An 18,219-nucleotide genomic window follows, 5' to 3' on the forward strand; every position below is an offset into this window, starting at 1 on the left:
ATATTGCGGGGCAACCCAAAGTTGAATGAACCTCTCCTCTGTCTGGGTGTCGGGGCCTAAATGTGTGACAGTGGCCTGTTCCAGTGGTGGGTGACGTGAAGCCTGATTCTCTGCTATGACATGAAGACTTATTCTGTGCTGACATGAAGCCAGATTCTCTGTTACGCGACCTCTCTCCTCTGCCTGGGTGCCTGGGCCTAAATATGTGACAGTGGCCTGTTCCAGTGGTGGGTGACGTGAAGCCTTATTCTCTGCTATGACATGAAGACTGATTCTGCGCAGACATAAGGCCAGATTCTCTGTTACGGGACCTCTCTCCTCTGCCTGGGTGCCTGGGCCTAAATGTGTGACAGTGGCCTGTTCCAGTGGTGGGTGACGTGATGCCTGATTCTCTGCTATGACTTGCAGACAGATTCTGTGCTGACATAAGGCCAGATTCTCTGTTACAGGACCTCTCTCCTCTGTCTGGGTGCCGGGGCCTAAATGTGTGACAGTGGCCTGTTCCAGTGGTGGGTGACGTGAAGCCTGATTCTCTGCTATGACATGAAGACAGATTCTGCGCTGACATAAGGCCAGATTCTCTGTTACAGGACCTCTCTCCTCTGTCTGGGTGCCGGGGCCTAAATGTGTGACAGTGGCCTGTTCCAGTGGTGGGTGACGTGATGCCTGATTCTCTGCTATGACATGAAGACTGATTCTGTGCTGACATAAGGCCAGATTCTCTGTTACGGGACCTCTCTCCTCTGCCTGGGTGCCTGGGCCTAAATGTGTGACAGTGGCCTGTTCCAGTGGTGGGTGACGTGATGCCTGATTCTCTGCTATGACATGAAGACAGATTCTGTGCTGACATAAGGCCAGATTCTCTGTTACAGGACCTCTCTCCTCTGTCTGGGTGCCGGGGCCTAAATGTGTGACAGTGGCCTTTTCCAGTGGTGGGTGACGTGAAGCCTTATTCTCTGCTATGACATGAAGACAGATTCTGTGCTGACATAAGGCCAGATTCTCTGTTACAGGACCTCTCTCCTCTGTCTGGGTGCCGGGGCCTAAATGTGTGACAGTGGCCTGTTCCAGTGGTGGGTGACGTGAAGCCTGATTCTCTGCTATGACATGAAGACAGATTCTGCGCTGACATAAGGCCAGATTCTCTGTTACGGGACAGCTCTCCTCTGTCTGGGTGCCGGGGCCTAAATGTGTGACAGTGGCCTGTTCCAGTGGTGGGTGACGTGAAGCCTGATTCTCTGCTATGATATGAAGACTGATTCTGCGCTGACATAAGGCCAGATTCTCTGTTACGGGACCTATCTCGTCTGCCTGGGTGCCTGGGCCTAAATGTGTGACAGTGGCCTGTTCCAGTGGTGGGTGACGTGATGCCTGATTCTCTGCTATGACATGAAGACAGATTCTGTGCTGACATAAGGCCAGATTCTCTGTTACAGGACCTCTCTCCTCTGTCTGGGTGCCGGGGCCTAATTGTGTGACAGTGGCCTGTTCCAGTGGTGGGTGACGTGAAGCCTGATTCTCTGCTATGACATGAAGACAGATTCTGCGCTGACATAAGGCCAGATTCTCTGTTACGGGACCTCTCTCCTCTGTCTGGGTGCCGGGGCCTAAATGTGTGACAGTGGCCTGTTCCAGTGGTGGGTGACGTGATGCCTGATTCTCTGCTATGACATGAAGACAGATTCTGTGCTGACATAAGACCAGATTCTCTGTTACAGGACCTCTCTCCTCTGTCTGGGTGCCGTGGCCTAAATGTGTGACAGTGGCCTGTTCCAGTGGTGGGTGACGTGAAGCCTGATTCTCTGCTATGACATGAAGACAGATTCTGCGCTGACATAAGGCCAGATTCTCTGTTACGGGACCGCTCTCCTCTGTCTGGGTGCCGGGGCCTAAATGTGTGACAGTGGCCTGTTCCAGTGGTGGGTGACGTGATGCCTGATTCTCTGCTATGACATGAAGACAGATTCTGTGATGACATAAGGCCAGATTCTCTGTTACAGGACCTCAATCCTCTGTCTGGGTGCCGGGGCCTAAATGTGTGACAGTGGCCTGTTCCAGTGGTGGGTGACGTGAAGCCTGATTCTCTGCTATGACATGAAGACAGATTCTGCGCTGGCATAAGGCCAGATTCTCTGTTACAGGACCTCTCTCCTCTGTCTGGGTGCCGGGGCCTAAATGTGTGACAGTGGCCTGTTCCAGTGGTGGGTGACGTGATGCCTGATTCTCTGCTATGACATGAAGACAGATTCTGTGCTGACATAAGGCCAGATTCTCTGTTACAGGACCTCTGTCCTCTGTCTGGGTGCCGGGGCCTAAATGTGTGACAGTGGCCTGTTCCAGTGGTGGGTGACGTGAAGCCTGATTCTCTGCTATGGCATGAAGACAGATTCTGCGCTGACATAAGGCCAGATTCTCTGTTACGGGACCGCTCTCCTCTGTCTGTGTGCCGGGGCCTAAATGTGTGACAGTGGCCTGTTACAGTAGTGGGTGACGTGAAGCCTGATTCTCTGCTATGACATGAAGACTGATTCTGCGCTGACATAAGGCCAGATTCTCTGTTACGGGACCTCTCTCCTCTGCCTGGGTGCCTGGGCCTAAATGTGTGACAGTGGCCTGTTCCAGTGGTGGGTGACGTGATGCCTGATTCTCTGCTATGACATGAAGACAGATTCTGTGCTAACATAAGGCCAGATTATCTGTTACAGGACCTCTCTCCTCTGTCTGGGTGCCGGGGCCTAAATGTGTGACAGTGGCCTGTTCCAGTGGTGGGTGACGTGAAGCCTGATTCTCTGCTATGACATGAAGACAGATTCTGCGCTGACATAAGGCCAGATTCTCTGTTACGGGACCACTCTCCTCTGTCTGGGTGCCGGGGCCTAAATGTGTGACAGTGGCCTGTTCCAGTGGTGGGTGACGTGAAGCCTGATTCTCTGCTATGACATGAAGACAGATTCTGCGCTGGCATAAGGCCAGATTCTCTGTTACAGGACCTCTCTCCTCTGTCTGGGTGCCGGGGCCTAAATGTGTGACAGTGGCCTGTTCCAGTGGTGGGTGACGTGATGCCTGATTCTCTGCTATGACATGAAGACAGATTCTGTGCTGACATAAGGCCAGATTCTCTGTTACAGGACCTCTGTCCTCTGTCTGGGTGCCAGGGCCTAAATGTGTGACAGTGGCCTGTTCCAGTGGTGGGTGACGTGAAGCCTGATTCTCTGCTATGGCATGAAGACAGATTCTGCGCTGACATAAGGCCAGATTCTCTGTTACGGGACCGCTCTCCTCTGTCTGTGTGCCGGGGCCTAAATGTGTGACAGTGGCCTGTTCCAGTAGTGGGTGACGTGAAGCCTGATTCTCTGCTATGACATGAAGACTGATTCTGCGCTGACATAAGGCCAGATTCTCTGTTACGGGACCTCTCTCCTCTGCCTGGGTGCCTGGGCCTAAATGTGTGACAGTGGCCTGTTCCAGTGGTGGGTGACGTGATGCCTGATTCTCTGCTATGACATGAAGACAGATTCTGTGCTAACATAAGGCCAGATTCTCTGTTACAGGACCTCTCTCCTCTGTCTGGGTGCCGGGGCCTAAATGTGTGACAGTGGCCTGTTCCAGTGGTGGGTGACGTGAAGCCTGATTCTCTGCTATGACATGAAGACAGATTCTGCGCTGACATAAGGCCAGATTCTCTGTTACGGGACCACTCTCCTCTGTCTGGGTGCCTGGGCCTAAATGTGTGACAGTGGCCTGTTCCAGTGGTGGGTGACCTGAAGCCTGATTCTCTGCTATGACATGAAGACTGATTCTGTGCTGACATAAGGTCACATTCTCTGTTACGGGACCTCTCTCCTCTGCCTGGGTGCCTGGGCCTAAATGTGTGACAGTGGCCTGTTCCAGTGGTGGGTGACGTGAAGCCTGATTCTCTGCTATGAGATGAAGACAGATTCTGCGCTGACATCAGGCCAGATTCTCTGTTACGGGACCTCTCTCCTCTGCCTGGGTGCCTGGGCCTAAATGTGTGACAGTGGCCTGTTCCAGTGGTGGGTGACGTGAAGCCTGATTCTCTGCTATGACATGAAGACTGATTCTGTGCTGACATAAGGTCACATTCTCTGTTACGGGACCTCTCTCCTCTGCCTGGGTGCCTGGGCCTAAATGTGTGACAGTGGCCTGTTCCAGTGGTGGGTGACGTGAAGCCTGATTCTCTGCTATGAGATGAAGACAGATTCTTCGCTGACATCAGGCCAGATTCTCTGTTACGGGACCTCTCTCCTCTGCCTGGGTGCCTGGGCCTAAATGTGTGACAGTGGCCTGTTCCAGTGGTGTGTGACGTGAAGCCTGATTCTCTGCTATGACATGAAGACTGATTCTCTGCTGACATGAAGCCAGATTCTCTGCTATGGCATGAAGAGACTGATTCTGTGCTGACATGAAGCCAGATTCTTTGCTATGGCATGAAGAGACTGATTCTCTGCTGACGTGAAGCCAGATTCTCTGCTATGGGACCTCTGTCCAATTGATATTGGGTCATTTTAATTTTTTTAATTTTAATTTTAATTAATTTCCCTATCCACATTTGTTTGCAGGGGATTTACCTACATGTTGCTGCCTTTTGCAGCCCTCTAGCTCTTTCCTGGGCTGTTTTACAGCCTTTTTAGTGCCCAAAAGTTCGGGTCCCCATTGACTTCAATGGGGTTCGGGTTCGGGACGAAGTTCGGTTCGGGTTCGGATCCCGTACCCGAACATTTCCGTGAAGTTCAGCCGAACTTCTCGAACCCGAACATCCAGGTGTTCGCTCAACTCTAGTCAGTACGCCACAACAACCAGCACCACCAGCTGATATGGAACATCTTATCAGGAGGCAGCATTTCAGCAACATGGTGGAGCAGTATGTGTGCACACGCCTACACGTACTGACTGATGGGTCTGTCCCTTCAACTTCTGGGTCTCCAAATTGGGCACATGGCCTGAGCTTGCCCTTTACGCTTTGGAGGTGCTGGCCTTCCCTGCAGCCAGTGTATTGTCTAAACGTTTGTTTAGCACGGCAGGAGCGGGTTATCACAGACAAGCGCAGCCTGCTGTCCACAGCCAATGTGGACAAGCTCACGTTCATTAAAATGAACCAGGCAGGGATTCCACAGGACTTGTCCGTACCTTGTGCAGAATAGACATGTATACCGGCCTCAACCACCCATTGTTGTACTCCAGCGCACTTTGTCTTTGTTTTATTTTTTATATTTCCAAAGTTTTAGGGTCTACCCAAATTTAAACAAAGAAAAAAAAAAATATATATATAAAATAGTGTTGGCTACCTCCTGCTCCACCGCTTCCACCTACACCGCAACATCCCCAGCCTCCTCAACCTCCTACTCCATATGGACCTCCTCCTCCTAGATCAAGATTATTATTTTTTATTTTTACGTATTTAATGTTATTTGAAGTCATTTCCCTATCCCATTTTTTTGCAGAGCACTTGCCATGCACTTAACCACATTTTGCTTCCTTTTGCAGCCCTCTAGCCCTTTCCATAACTTTTTTAGAGCCATTTTAGTGCTCTAAAGTTCGGGTCCCCATTGATTTCAATGGGGTTCGGGGTCAAGTTCGGGTCTCGTACTCTTTTTTGCGAAGTTCGTCCAAAGTTCGTCCTGGAACATCCAGGTGTCCACTCAACTCCACTGGTGAGGTTTCTGATCATGTGGGCAGATACAATAGTGTGGCACCGCATGGGCTCCAGGCTAAGATAGTGCCAAAATATATAGAATATACCCAGAGAGTTAGGAGCAGCAGGGATTCTCCTGTTGTCTCGTCTTCTCCTGTCTATTATCATCATTTAGGGCAGTTGCTCTGCAACTGCCTTACGCCTGATCGGTTACTTACATTAGGTAGTAGTGTGTTTTTATTGAGACAGTACAGAGAGCTTGTGAAAGACAAATAGTGCATGGGAGTGACGTTAAAGCAGAGATCCAGAGGAGGTCTGTGAAGAGAAGTTGGGCCCTATAAGCATTCGTCACTAAAAAGGCTGTGACCCTGAAAATCCTGCTGAGTTGTTGCAGATCACTTCCATCATCTTGACCCTGAACCTGACTGCTATATTATTTGGGTCTGCAGGGAAGAGAGTGATCCATGCTCAGAGAAGTCCCTGAGTATGCTGTAAGTGGTTTTGGATCACTTTTTATGTTTTTCTGCATCATGGTCAGATGTTAGCCATGTCAGCCCTTCAAGTAACTGTGAATATAGAGCAATATATTGCCAAGCTCATGAAGACCCTGTGTTAATTAAACAATGTGAGTTGATCTGTGAATCCTACAGACATGTTAAAGGAATTTGCAGATACTTTTGTGATATCTGATTAGTAGGGATCTGACACCCGGACCCCCCGCTGATCAGATGTTTGATAAGGCATCAGTGCTCACAGTAGCACCACACCCTTCTCTCAGCTCACCAAGCACAGTGCTATGCATTGTATAGAAGCTGTGCTTGGTATCACAGCTCAACCTCATTCACTTTAATGGGGCTGAGCTGCGCCTAAGCCTTATGACTGATGAACGTGACATCACATGGCCTGGGAAAAGCTGCAAGAAGACCACAACACTACTGTGAGCACTGATGCCTTCTCAAACAGCTGATCATCGAGGATCCTAGTGGTCAGACCCCCACCCAATCAGATACTGATGACCTATCCAGATGATAGGTCATCTCAGAAAACCCCTTTAACCATTACGTTGGGTGCCCATTAGAGACTGTATCTGTCAAGCTATGTGCTCATTACAAACTGTAACAGACAAGCTGTGTTCCCTTACTAGTGCCATCCAAACTGTATGTCCAGGTGAGACTGTAACCATCTAGCTTAGTGCCATTATTTGTAACCATTTTGCTTTAGTCGGAGTAAAGTTCTGTTCCTTTAAACTTTGTTGTATTGTCTTGTGTCTAGAATTATTTATTTGTACAGTATATCTGCATTATTTATATGTGCTATATGGTGACATTAGTTATGTGTCTTCCTAATGAAGACATAGATTGTATATATTTATTTTTATATGTGCTGCTTCCTACCAATGAAAGTCCCTTGACAGGTCCCTTGAAAGTCCCAGTGACAGGCTAAGGCTACTTTCACACTAGCGTTCAGAGCGGGTCCGTCTGATGTCTGCTCAGACGGATCCGCTCCTATAATGCAGACGTTTGTATCCGTTCAGAACGGATCCATCTGCATTATAGTTAAAAAAAAATTCTAAGTCTGAAAGTAGCTTCAGACGGATCCGTCCAGACTTTACATTGAAAGTCAATGGGGGACGGATCCGTTTGAAGATTGAGCCATATGGTGTCATCTTCAAACGGATCCGCCCCCATTGACTTACATTGTAAGTCTGGACGGATCCGCTTGCCTCCGCACGGCCAGGCGCCGAGCGGAGCGGAGGCTGAACGCTGCCAGACTGATGCATTCTGAGCGGATCCGCGTCCACTGAGAATGCATTAGGGTAGTACGGATGCGTTCGGGGCCGCTTGTGAGCCCCTTCAAACGGAGCTCACAAGCGGAGCCCCGAACGCTAGTGTGAAAGTAGCCTAAGACCTCTTTCACACTACCGTTTTTCTTTCCGTTTTGCGGGCCGTTTTTTGCGTTCCGTATACGGTCCATATACGGAACCATTCATTTCAATGGTTCCGCAAAAAAAAAGGAATGTACTCTGTATGCATTCCGTTTCCGTGTTTCCGTTTTTCCGTTCCGTTGAAAGATAGAACATGTTCTATTATTGCCCGCAAATCACGTTCCGTGGCTCCATTCAAGTCAATGGGTCCGCAAAAAAAAAAACGGAACACATACGGAAATGCATCCGTATCCGATCCGTTTTTGTGGAACCATCTATTGAAAATGTTATGCACAGCCCAATTTTTTCTATGTAATTACTGTATACTGTATATGCCATACGGAAAAACGGACCGGAAAAATGGAATGGAGACGGAAACACAACGGAAACAAAAAATGGAACAACGGATCCGTGAAAAACGCACCGCAAAACACTGAAATAGCCATACGGTAGTGTGAAAGAGGCCTAAAGCAGGATCTAAAGCAGGGGTCAGCAACCTTCGGCACTCCAGATGTTGTGAAACTACAATTCCCAGCATGCTCCATTAATTTCTACGAGAGTTCTTAGAAGAGCAGAGCAAGAATGCATGCTGGGAGTTGTAGTTTCAAAACAGCTGGAGTGCCGGAGGTTGCTGACCCCTGATCTAGACGGTTAAGTGCATACATCCATCAACTTGATATCCTGTCTTGGTAATGCCCAGCTTGTGTCTTCTATGTGTCTATTCCTGTTGCAATAGTAACAGGATCCCTTGACGCAGCAGGTTTCCGAGCAGTGTAGCAGCGCAATAAATAATCAGGCTAGGCTAACAGAAAACAGTTCTTTATTAAATGTTCAAGTTCAGGCACATTAATCATAGTTTCAGCATGCAATAGACTGGCAGATGTTATAAACATGCTATTTCCACGGATCTTACAGTTCTCATGGCTGGAATTTGAGTTAACAGGCACGGTTGTCTCTCTGGAGCAATTTTCCTTACACCGCACTACTCTAGCTACGTATCTTTTGTACAAGCATCCAGGCATGGGGTGTAACACTTCAGTTTCTTTATGTAATGCAACCACAGGGCGGTCCCCTAATGTAAGACTATGCTCTGCCCCTTTCATAAGATATTCTCCCAGACACGTGGCAATGGAAACTCAGTGGTCCTTGTCAGACAGCAATTCTCCAAAGAACTTCTGTACACCTGCTCTTTCCATCTAGTATGTTCCTAATGTATATCTTTTCTCTGCTTCTTCTGCATCTTTGCTTTGCTTCTGGCTGATTCAATCCGGAGCATGGATCAGCTAGGTCTGCTCCTCACAGTCTAGACTGTTCTGCTGACTCACATGGGACCAGACTACACTGCCTCTAGAAGTTGGGAAGTCTAAAAGACAAATCTTGTTTTGGTGTGGGCCTGGCAAATGCTACCTACTGCACTTACGACCTATCTGGAGGATAGTTTATCAATATATGATCGATGGGAGTCTGTCACTCCCACCCCCACTGATTATCTGTTTTGGGCTACCACAGCACCGTAAATTATCTATGGAGCTGGAGGCAGACAACTCCATACACTGTGTAGTGGCCGTATGGAGTACTGCAGCTCAGCTCCCATTCAAGTAAATGCGAGTTGAGCTTCAGTATTCGTGTGCCAAATGCTTCCGTTTCATGCAATGTTAATGGCAGCCTGAAATACCTGATCGTGGGGGTGCCAGGTGACATATTCCCAGCAATAGGTCATCAATGTATGTAACCCGGACAACCACTTTAACTCTGTTGAACTCCTTTGGGATGGACTGGAAAACATAGGACTCATGCATATGACAGTTGGCTGTTTTGCGGACTGGAAATTGCGGATCTGCAATTTCACAAATGTTCTTTTGGCTGAATGTTTAATCTTGTTTTGCAGCACAGTAGTTCTAGTATGTACCAAATAAGCAGGACACAAAACTGGAAAACCTAATGAACAACATATTGATATGTGATAAGTGATTTTTGGATGACATGATCGCAAATGTGCTCTTAACACTGACTTTTGGGAAATCATACACCCACATGTATATTTGATAACACCATTTGCTTTGGCTAGCTGATTAACATCAGTCATGTGAACTATCTCAAGTGTGTAAATTGGTCTTTTACATAATTGACAGAAAAAGAAAACTACATTGGTAGGTGACTTTGGAGTCATTTGCCACTAAGGACTATTTTACAAATAACCAATCAAACTTTGTAGGTGTGTACGATGCCAATGTTACGGGCAGTGAATGTGGACCCAATGTGCCAACTAACTGGTTTAACTTAGGGCTAGTCCTGACGGTGTTATTGTAACAGTTCCCTGTTTTTTAAACCCTTTAACTCCTATACAGGGATCTTGCCTTCTCTTGGAATAGTCCAGGTGTGGTTGGCTAATGAGCCCTGTAAGTAAGTAACATCAGTACATGGCAACAGGCAAACCCATAGTAAATAACAGGATAGAGTTAGGACGGGCAAATCCATGAAACAGTCCAAAGTTTGGGGCAAGCGGCACAAGGTCAGTACAGTGAACGGGCATGGGCCAGGTCAGGCAGCAGAGAGTCAGGGTCCAAGTATCAGGCAGAAGTCAGTACACAGGCAGACTCACAAATTATAGCTCTTTTACAAGCTCTAGTAAGAGAGACCTAGCAAGATCTAAGGAGACTAAATTGCTTGGGCAGATGAGCAACTGGAACCAGTCTCGCAGCAGCTCACAGAGCAAGAGAAGGTTAACCGTTGCAGTACTGCAACTGAGGAGAGATACAATGAACAAAAGCCCTAATTCACACACAGAAAGCCGTGGCCCATGTGCAAAGGACAGCAGTGGCCATGAATCACCATTGTAGCAATTAATAAAGTAGAAGGAGCGGAAGGATCCAGCATGTTGTATGAAATCCATTACTTTATTGATTTCTGTAAAAATACATCTTCCTAGGAAAAAGCTTTGAAGTCTCACATGTTTCAACTGTTTACTGCTGTCTTAGTCATAGCATGAAACAAAACTAGTGTTGATCGAGAACCAAAGTGCTCATGTGCTTGAGTAGAACACTTCCCGATGCTCTCCAGGATTCAAACTCACAATCTTCTACATTAGCCAATAATCTTAACCACTACATTATAGAGCTGCATTCCCAGTTCCTAAAAAAAAATTATATAAAAAATATATGAGACTTCTGCTGTATAGGAATACTTATTAGTAAGTAGTAAGTATTCCTATACAGCAGAAGTCTGATTTTATTTTTTATAACTGGCCATGCAGCTCTACAGTGTAATGGTTAACATTCTGGGCTGTAATGTAGAAGGTTGTGAGTTCGAAACCTGCCAGAAACTTTTCAGAAAGAGAGGCTAAATTAGATTTAAATACACTGAATCGAGCATCACGATGCTCTAGCCGCACTGGTGTTCAGCCGAGCATGCTCGTTCAACACTAAACAAAACCCCTATAGTATCCTATTTAACCCCATGTGCTGATAACTTTAGCTGGGCAAATTAGCAACTTGTTTAATATAACACCTAGTTCAGATTGTAACACAGAAGGGGAAAAGAGGAGCAAAAAAAATTCAATAAAAGTGGCCTCATGGGATATTTAATGTATATGGATACACTATCCATATATATGATAATAAAAATGTGCAAATTGATTATCGGGAAAGAAGCTTTCCTTCCTGAAAACTGGCTGATTGATCAGTGGGGGTGAAGCTCTGCATTTATATCCAGCGATCACCTCCACAGTATGAGAACAAACAATCGCTATTGCTTGTCCTCATACATCTGCATTGTTTCTAGGCAGCAGATCACTGTTTAGACCACAGATGTGCTGCTGAGAAATGATAATTTACTTACCTGCACGAACAACAGCTTTATTCGTTCATTGGGTGATTGGTGCACCTTTAGACGGGCAGATTGTCGGGAACAACCATTTGCAGGAACAGTTGTCCTCGATAATCTGCCCCACTATCCGACCATGTAAACCCGCCATAACATCCTCCATGATCCGAACCTCTGACTCCTGACTTCTCTTGAGCTGCACCAGTTCTCTGGAATGCCCTACCCCAAACAATTAGGCTAATTCCCAACTCCTACAGTTTTAGGTGCTCCCTAAAAACACATCTTTTTAGCATTGCCACATCCCCTAATGTAACTCTTCTCAATTCAACATTATATTTCAGAGCCTGATCCATCATCCAACACTATCCACCACATGGAAAACTGTGAAATGGGAAAAAAAGTAAAAATAGATGATTCAACATTTTTTAGCCTCTTCTTCCACAATTTTTTTTAATAAACAGTAATAAAAAGCCATACACACACCAAAATGGTATAGATGAAAAGTACAAATTGCCTTGCAAAAAATGAGCCGTCATACAGCTCCATACACATTACTACAAAAAAGTTATAGGGGTCAGAATATGGCGATGAAAAGAAGAAAAAAAATGTTTTTCAAGTTTTTACTTTTTTCAGTATTACTAAGCAAGAACAATTATATATATGTGGTATTATAGTACTGACCTGGAGAATGAATGAAACTAGTCAGTTTTACCGTATAGGGAACACTGTAAAAACAAAACCCATAAAACTGTTGCAGAATTGTGTTGTTTTTTTTTCCAATTTCATCCCATTTGGAATTTTCATATGCAAAATTAAATGGTGGAATTAGAAAGTACAACTTGTACCGCAAAAAACAAGCCCTCCTACGCCTGTGAACAGAAAAAAAAAAAAAAGTTATGGCCCCAGAAGGGCAGGGAGTTGTTGATTTGTTTGTTGCTATGTAATAAATGGTTTTAGTACATGAGAACTCTGATTGTAAAGTGCTGCGGAATATGTTGGTGCTATATAAATAAAGATTATTTGAATTATTATTAAGTAAGAAATGCGTTTTCCTTCTGAAAGTTCATCGACACAGAACATGAGATTTGCGTTTTTCATTATTATTTTATTAATATCAGAGCAACAGATCTCAGTGGTAGCTCTCAGGAACAGATGATGTATACAGCCAGGTCTTATCATCAATTTGTTGTATTATCTGTAACCAGAGCAGAAACAAAAGGGTTACATAGACAATCAGGCAATCATGATTATTGAGCATGCTTAAAAATCATCCTTTGCCGGCGGTAGATTGTGCTTTCTAATTACTATCTGCTGCCGGCAAACAATGAGTCAGTAGGGGGACTAGCGATGGCATTACCTAGCGCTTCTCCCCATACTGTGGAGGAGATCGTGGCATGTAATAGCAGCAGTCTCCTCCACTAACAGGCAGGCGATTTCCAGGAAGGAACGCTTCCTTCCAGACAATCATCTGCTAAATCTTTTAATGTAATACAGCCCTAAGAGGGAAGCTGAACCAAAGATGTGGATTGACAACTGCAGTGATCATAAAAAAATATATAATACATTTCCTAAAAGTGTAAAATTTGATGACAACTTTAAATATATGTTCACAAATGCCAGAAGTGTAGCAAGCAAAATTGGAGAGCTTGAGGCCTTGGTACTGGAGAAACATATTGATGTAGTTGGTGTTGCTGAGACATGGCTGGACTCCTTTCATGATTGGGCCATTGTCACGGTCATATTGGTGTTTGACAGTGACGCGGTTGCCGTGCAGACTCGTTGCTTGTGGCAACGTGTAGTTTGTGGTTTGCACGCGCACTTTTCCCTTTAAGTTGTGTCTCCCGGCTGTGTGGTGTGTGGAGGGGTGAACCATAAGTCTGTAGTCAGTGCTGCCTGGGGCTGCCGTGCACCTTGCTGTATGGGGCCCAGGCAGTATCAGGAGTGCTGGATACCTGTGTGTGGTGTTGTTTGTACGGAGTCCTGTTTGGTGTGTGGGCTCCTGAACGTATGCTCGGGTTCCAGTCGTGGTGGCAGCGGCAGGTAAGCGTGTTGTCTTGTGTTCTTACCTGCCGACTCTGTCGCTGTATTCAGTCTCCCACTTTTCCCTGCAGCTAGGCCATTTGAGACTTCGGTTCCTCCGTGTCTGGGAAGAACAGGTCGCCTCTCCCCTGCTCCTATGTGAGGGATTCTCAGGGCGACTCAGGGCCAAAGGTATCCAGGGTATGAGCCGTCCTACCAACTAGGTCCGCTCATACGGTAAGAAGTTAGGGCGAGGATTAGGGACGCAATAGGAGGTCACCTGCTCCCTTATCCTTGTGTCCTGGCCTAGCTGCTCCCTCTTTATATTTGACATTGTACGGTGGGGGGTTTCCCCCACTCCCCACCGTGACAGTATGTCCTACAAGGTGGCCCTCAAGGACTGGGCAGACAGAACACCCTGGACTGGAGCAGAGCTCCAGCACCAACGACGGCTGGAGTACCACTGACTCCAGCCAGGGAGCCACAGGTAATAAAACGCAAGTGACCACACCCAGTCAGGGAGCTAACCCTTCCAGCACCAGAAGGAGGAAACCACTAAAAGGGGAAGTGCACACACCAGCCAACAAGCAACACGTTACCACAGGCAACAGCATGCGTGGCAACCATGTCACGGCGCAAACAGCAAAAGCAGAGACACTGCCACCACATGCCATAACAGCAACACGTCGCCCAGGGCAACTGCAAGCGTGGCAAAAGTGTCACGGCGCACACAGCAAAGGCCGTGACACTCCCACCCCTCAAAGACCCAGTGCAAGGAGGTCTCTCCAAGACTGCCGCCAGCATGCCGGAACCACCTAGAAACCGGCCAGCCAGCCAGCCAACAAACAGCTCGCAGAGACCACACTGAAAGCTGCTTCCACCTCAGACCCAGTTCACACAAGGTCGCTGCCAGCAGGCATTCCCCAACCAGCACACAGCCAGAACACCAAAGGAATGAAGCCAGCAACACAACACAAGAAACGAACCACTGAGACATGGACAAGGGGAGACACAAACACCAACTGCAACACAGAGAACTGCACTGTTAACAGCATCTCACACCATATACCCTTCCTCCGGAGGATAAGCATGCACACCAGAAAATGGCCAGCACCAGACAGGACTCCGTACAAACAACACCACACACAGGTATCCAGCACTCCTGATACTGCCTGGGCCCCATACAGCAAGGTGCACGGCAGCCCCAGGCAGCACTGACTACAGACTTATGGTTCACCCCTCTGCACACAGCAGAGAGACACAACTTAAAGGGGAAGTGCACGTGCAAACCACAAACTACACGTTGCCACAAGCAACGAGTCTGCATGGCAACCGCGTCACTGTCAAACACCAATATGACCGTGACAGCTATAAATCGTCAAGGTTTTACACTCTTTAGAAACAATAGGGATAAACGCAAAGGTGGTGGTGTAGGTTTGTATGTCAGGAGTGATATGAAAGTAAATGTGAAAGAAACATTTGTGGATGAAGGTTGTGATGATGTTGAAACCTTGAGGGAAAAAAATAAAAAATAATTGTTGGTGTGGTCTATAAACCCCCACAATATCACTGAGGAAATCAACAGTACGTGCAAATGGGGCGGGTGGCATAGGCTAGCACAGTAGTGAAAATGGGAGATTTTAACTATCCAAACATAGATTGGGAACATGGTTCTGCCTCTGCTGCAAAACCGAGAAAATGTCTTAGTATTTTGCAGGATCATTTTATAGGCCATTTTGTAGAAGATACTACTAGAGGCGATGCTTGTCTGGATCTAGTAATTTCTAACATTGCAGAGCTTGTGAGAAATGTCACTATCCATGAAAACCTTGGTAATAGTGACCACAATATAATTATATTCCAACTAAACTGTAAAAAACAAACTTAAGTCGGTAATTTCAAAAAGGCGAATTTCCCAGGGTTGAGTGCTGCACTTTAGGACATAGACTGGGAGCAACTATTGTCACATAATGACACTAATGCTAAATGGGAGTGCTTTGAATAATTATATTGTTAAATACATTCCTAGAGGTAACAAGTACAAGTGAATAAAATTAAACCCCACATGCCTTAAAAATAGTGTAAAAAGAGCAATATATGACAAAAAGAGGGCCTTTAAGAAATTTAAATCGGAAGGCTCAGCTGTAGCCTTTAAAAAGTATAAAGAACTAAATAAATTATGTAAGGGGGTAATAAAATCAGCAAAAATACACAATGAAATACAGGTGGCCAAAAAATGTAAGAATAACCTCAAAACATTCTTCAAATACATAAATATGTAGGACCTCTAAATGATGGTAACAGGGTGTTGGTCACTGGGGATTGAGTGACTGAATGTGGATATGGTCCTTAATATGCTAAAAAAAATAAAAGTGAACAAGGCCCGAGGTCCAGATGGATTACACCCTAGAGTTCTAAAGGAGCTCAGTTCAGTTATTGCTTTTCCTCTGTTCATAATATTTATAGATTCTTTAATGACAGGCATTGTACCAAGAGACTGGCGCAAGGCGAATGTGGTGTCCATTTTCAAAAAGGGTGCTAGGTCTTCACCAGGAAATTATAGACCAGCACGCTTAACATCCATAGTGGGGAAAATGTTTGAGGGCCTTCTACGGAACTATATACAGGATTATGTAACTGTCAATAATATAGTAAGTGATAGCCAACATGGTTTTACTAAGAACAGAAGCTGTCAAACTAACCTGATTTGTTTTTATGAGGAGGTGGGTAGAAGCCTGGACAGAGGGAAGGCTGTCGATATTGTGTTTTTGGACTTTGCAAAGGCGTTTCATCCTGTCCCACACGGATGACTAATGAGTAAAATGAGGTCTATTGGTTTAGAAAATATAATTTGTAATTGGATTAAAAACTGGCTTCATGATCGTATCCAAAGAGTTGTGGTCAATGATTCCTCCTCTGAATAGTCCCCGGTTATAAGTGGTGTACTCCAAGGTTCTGTGCTGGGTTCGCTATTATTTAACTTATTCATTAATGACATAGAGGATGGGAGTAGTAGTGCTGTGTATTAGTAGATCATAGACTAAATAAGAGGCATGGACTCGCAGGACAGGAATGTAATATTGCCACTATACAAAGTATTGGTGCAGCCTCAACTGGAATACGCAGTTCAGTTCTGGGCACCAGTCCATAAAAAGGATGCCCTGGAGTTAGAAAAAGTACAGAGGGCCTGGAAGATCTTAGTTATGAGCAAAGATTAAATGAACTGAACTTCAGTTTTTTTAAAAGACATCTAACAAATATATAAACTGACCATATAAAAAATATCAAGGGAAATTATTCTGTGTTAGACCCCCTCAAAAACCAAGGGGCCACTCCCTATGACTGGAGAAAAAAAGATTTAGTCATAAAGGGCGACAAGCATTCTTTACAGTAAGATCTGTGAATCTCTGGAATAGCCGAAGGAGCTTGTAGCAGCAAATACAGTAGATGGCTTCAAAAAAGGTTTAGATTACTCTTTAATTCAAAATAACATTGAGGCTTATGACAATGTATAGAAATCTTGTTCTACGCACCCTTCCCCTTTGGCCCAACCCATTTTTAAAAGGAAGATAGACATTGATCCAGGGATCGATATAGCAGGATTACAGGTTGGACTTGATGGACTTTTGTCTTTTTCCAACCTTAACAACTATGTAACTATGGTTAGAGAGTATTTCAAAACTGTTTATTCTGTAGTTGTTGCAGGAATGGATATATTTTACATTAAAGATTGCTGAATCTATTAGTGCTCTTAATGAGTGGCACTGGCTATCATTCTAAACAAAATGTATCATTGCAAAATACTTTTTTATTCACATACAGTTCATCTTATTTTTATTTTACTTTTGTTTTTAATTTTTTATGTAACTGAATAAAAAAAACCTCAAATTTTCATACTAGTAATTGGAGGACGGACAAGAGGCTGACACTTACAGATTTTTTTTTTGCAGTTCACTTTCATCTTTGCTGTATAGATTTGAGCAGGATCAGCAGAGTCACCTCCTTTTCATTACAGGACAGGCAATTTAAAGACTATAGGCACTGTTTACTGTTCATTTGCTTCCTAAATGCAAAGTGTAGGATCTTTCTATATAGTCTTCATTAAGCCCTTTGGGTTATGTGCCCAATAGTGCTCAATAGTGACCACAGCATCTGAGTGGTTAGACAGAGGGAGGGAGCTACCTTTGTCCTCCAATAGGCACCCTGTGCACTCAATCACAGGGTACCAGGTAGATGTTCTGGCAGCCTGCTGCCTTATGAAGGACCCTGAGCCTGCCATGTTCTTGCCTCTGTAGCATTATGTGTCTGGCAAAATGTAATAATAATCCCTATACACTGTAATACAGAAGTATAAAAGTGCATGGTACAAGCAATTAAATGATTGCTGGTTCAAGTCCCCTAAGGGGATTAAAATATGTGAAACAGATGAATATATTTTAAAAAAATATCAATAAAAATATTACAAAATAAAGAAAAAACTTTTCATTTCACATGTGTAAAAAAAAATATATAATTGGTATTGTCTTGTCTGTAATGACCCTATATAATAAATGATCCCTTTGTTTAACCTTCAGGGTTAATGTTGTAAAAAAAGAAAGAAAAAAAAAGAAAACAAATGCCAGAATTGTAATTTAGTCACTTAATCTCCCAAAACAAATGAAAAAAATTATCAAAAGGCTGAATGTATTAAAAAAAATGGTACTAAGCCCTCAAACAGCTCTTTTGGCACAAAATAAAGTTATGAAAGTTGAAAAACTAACTTATTAATTGTTTAAATGCAGTAAAAATAACAAAGACCATA

At 44.8% G+C, this 18,219-nt stretch overlaps 1 protein-coding gene across 1 annotated transcript in view; it reads right to left on the reverse strand.

Annotated features, from left to right (window-relative positions):
* Positions 1–12,495: 12,495 nt before the first annotated feature.
* The window catches only part of LOC121004844 (alpha-2-macroglobulin-like), a 176,895-nt gene continuing 171,171 nt past the window's right edge, over positions 12,496–18,219 (reverse strand). Inside the window, exon 36 of the mRNA XM_040437236.1 lies at positions 12,496–12,594. Coding sequence (XP_040293170.1) covers positions 12,578–12,594 — 17 coding nt within the window. The 3' untranslated portion in view covers positions 12,496–12,577. The remainder of the gene's footprint in view (positions 12,595–18,219) is intronic.

Source organism: Bufo bufo, chromosome 6, assembly GCF_905171765.1.
Source record: "Bufo bufo chromosome 6, aBufBuf1.1, whole genome shotgun sequence".
Classification (NCBI taxonomy): Eukaryota; Metazoa; Chordata; class Amphibia; order Anura; family Bufonidae; genus Bufo; species Bufo bufo.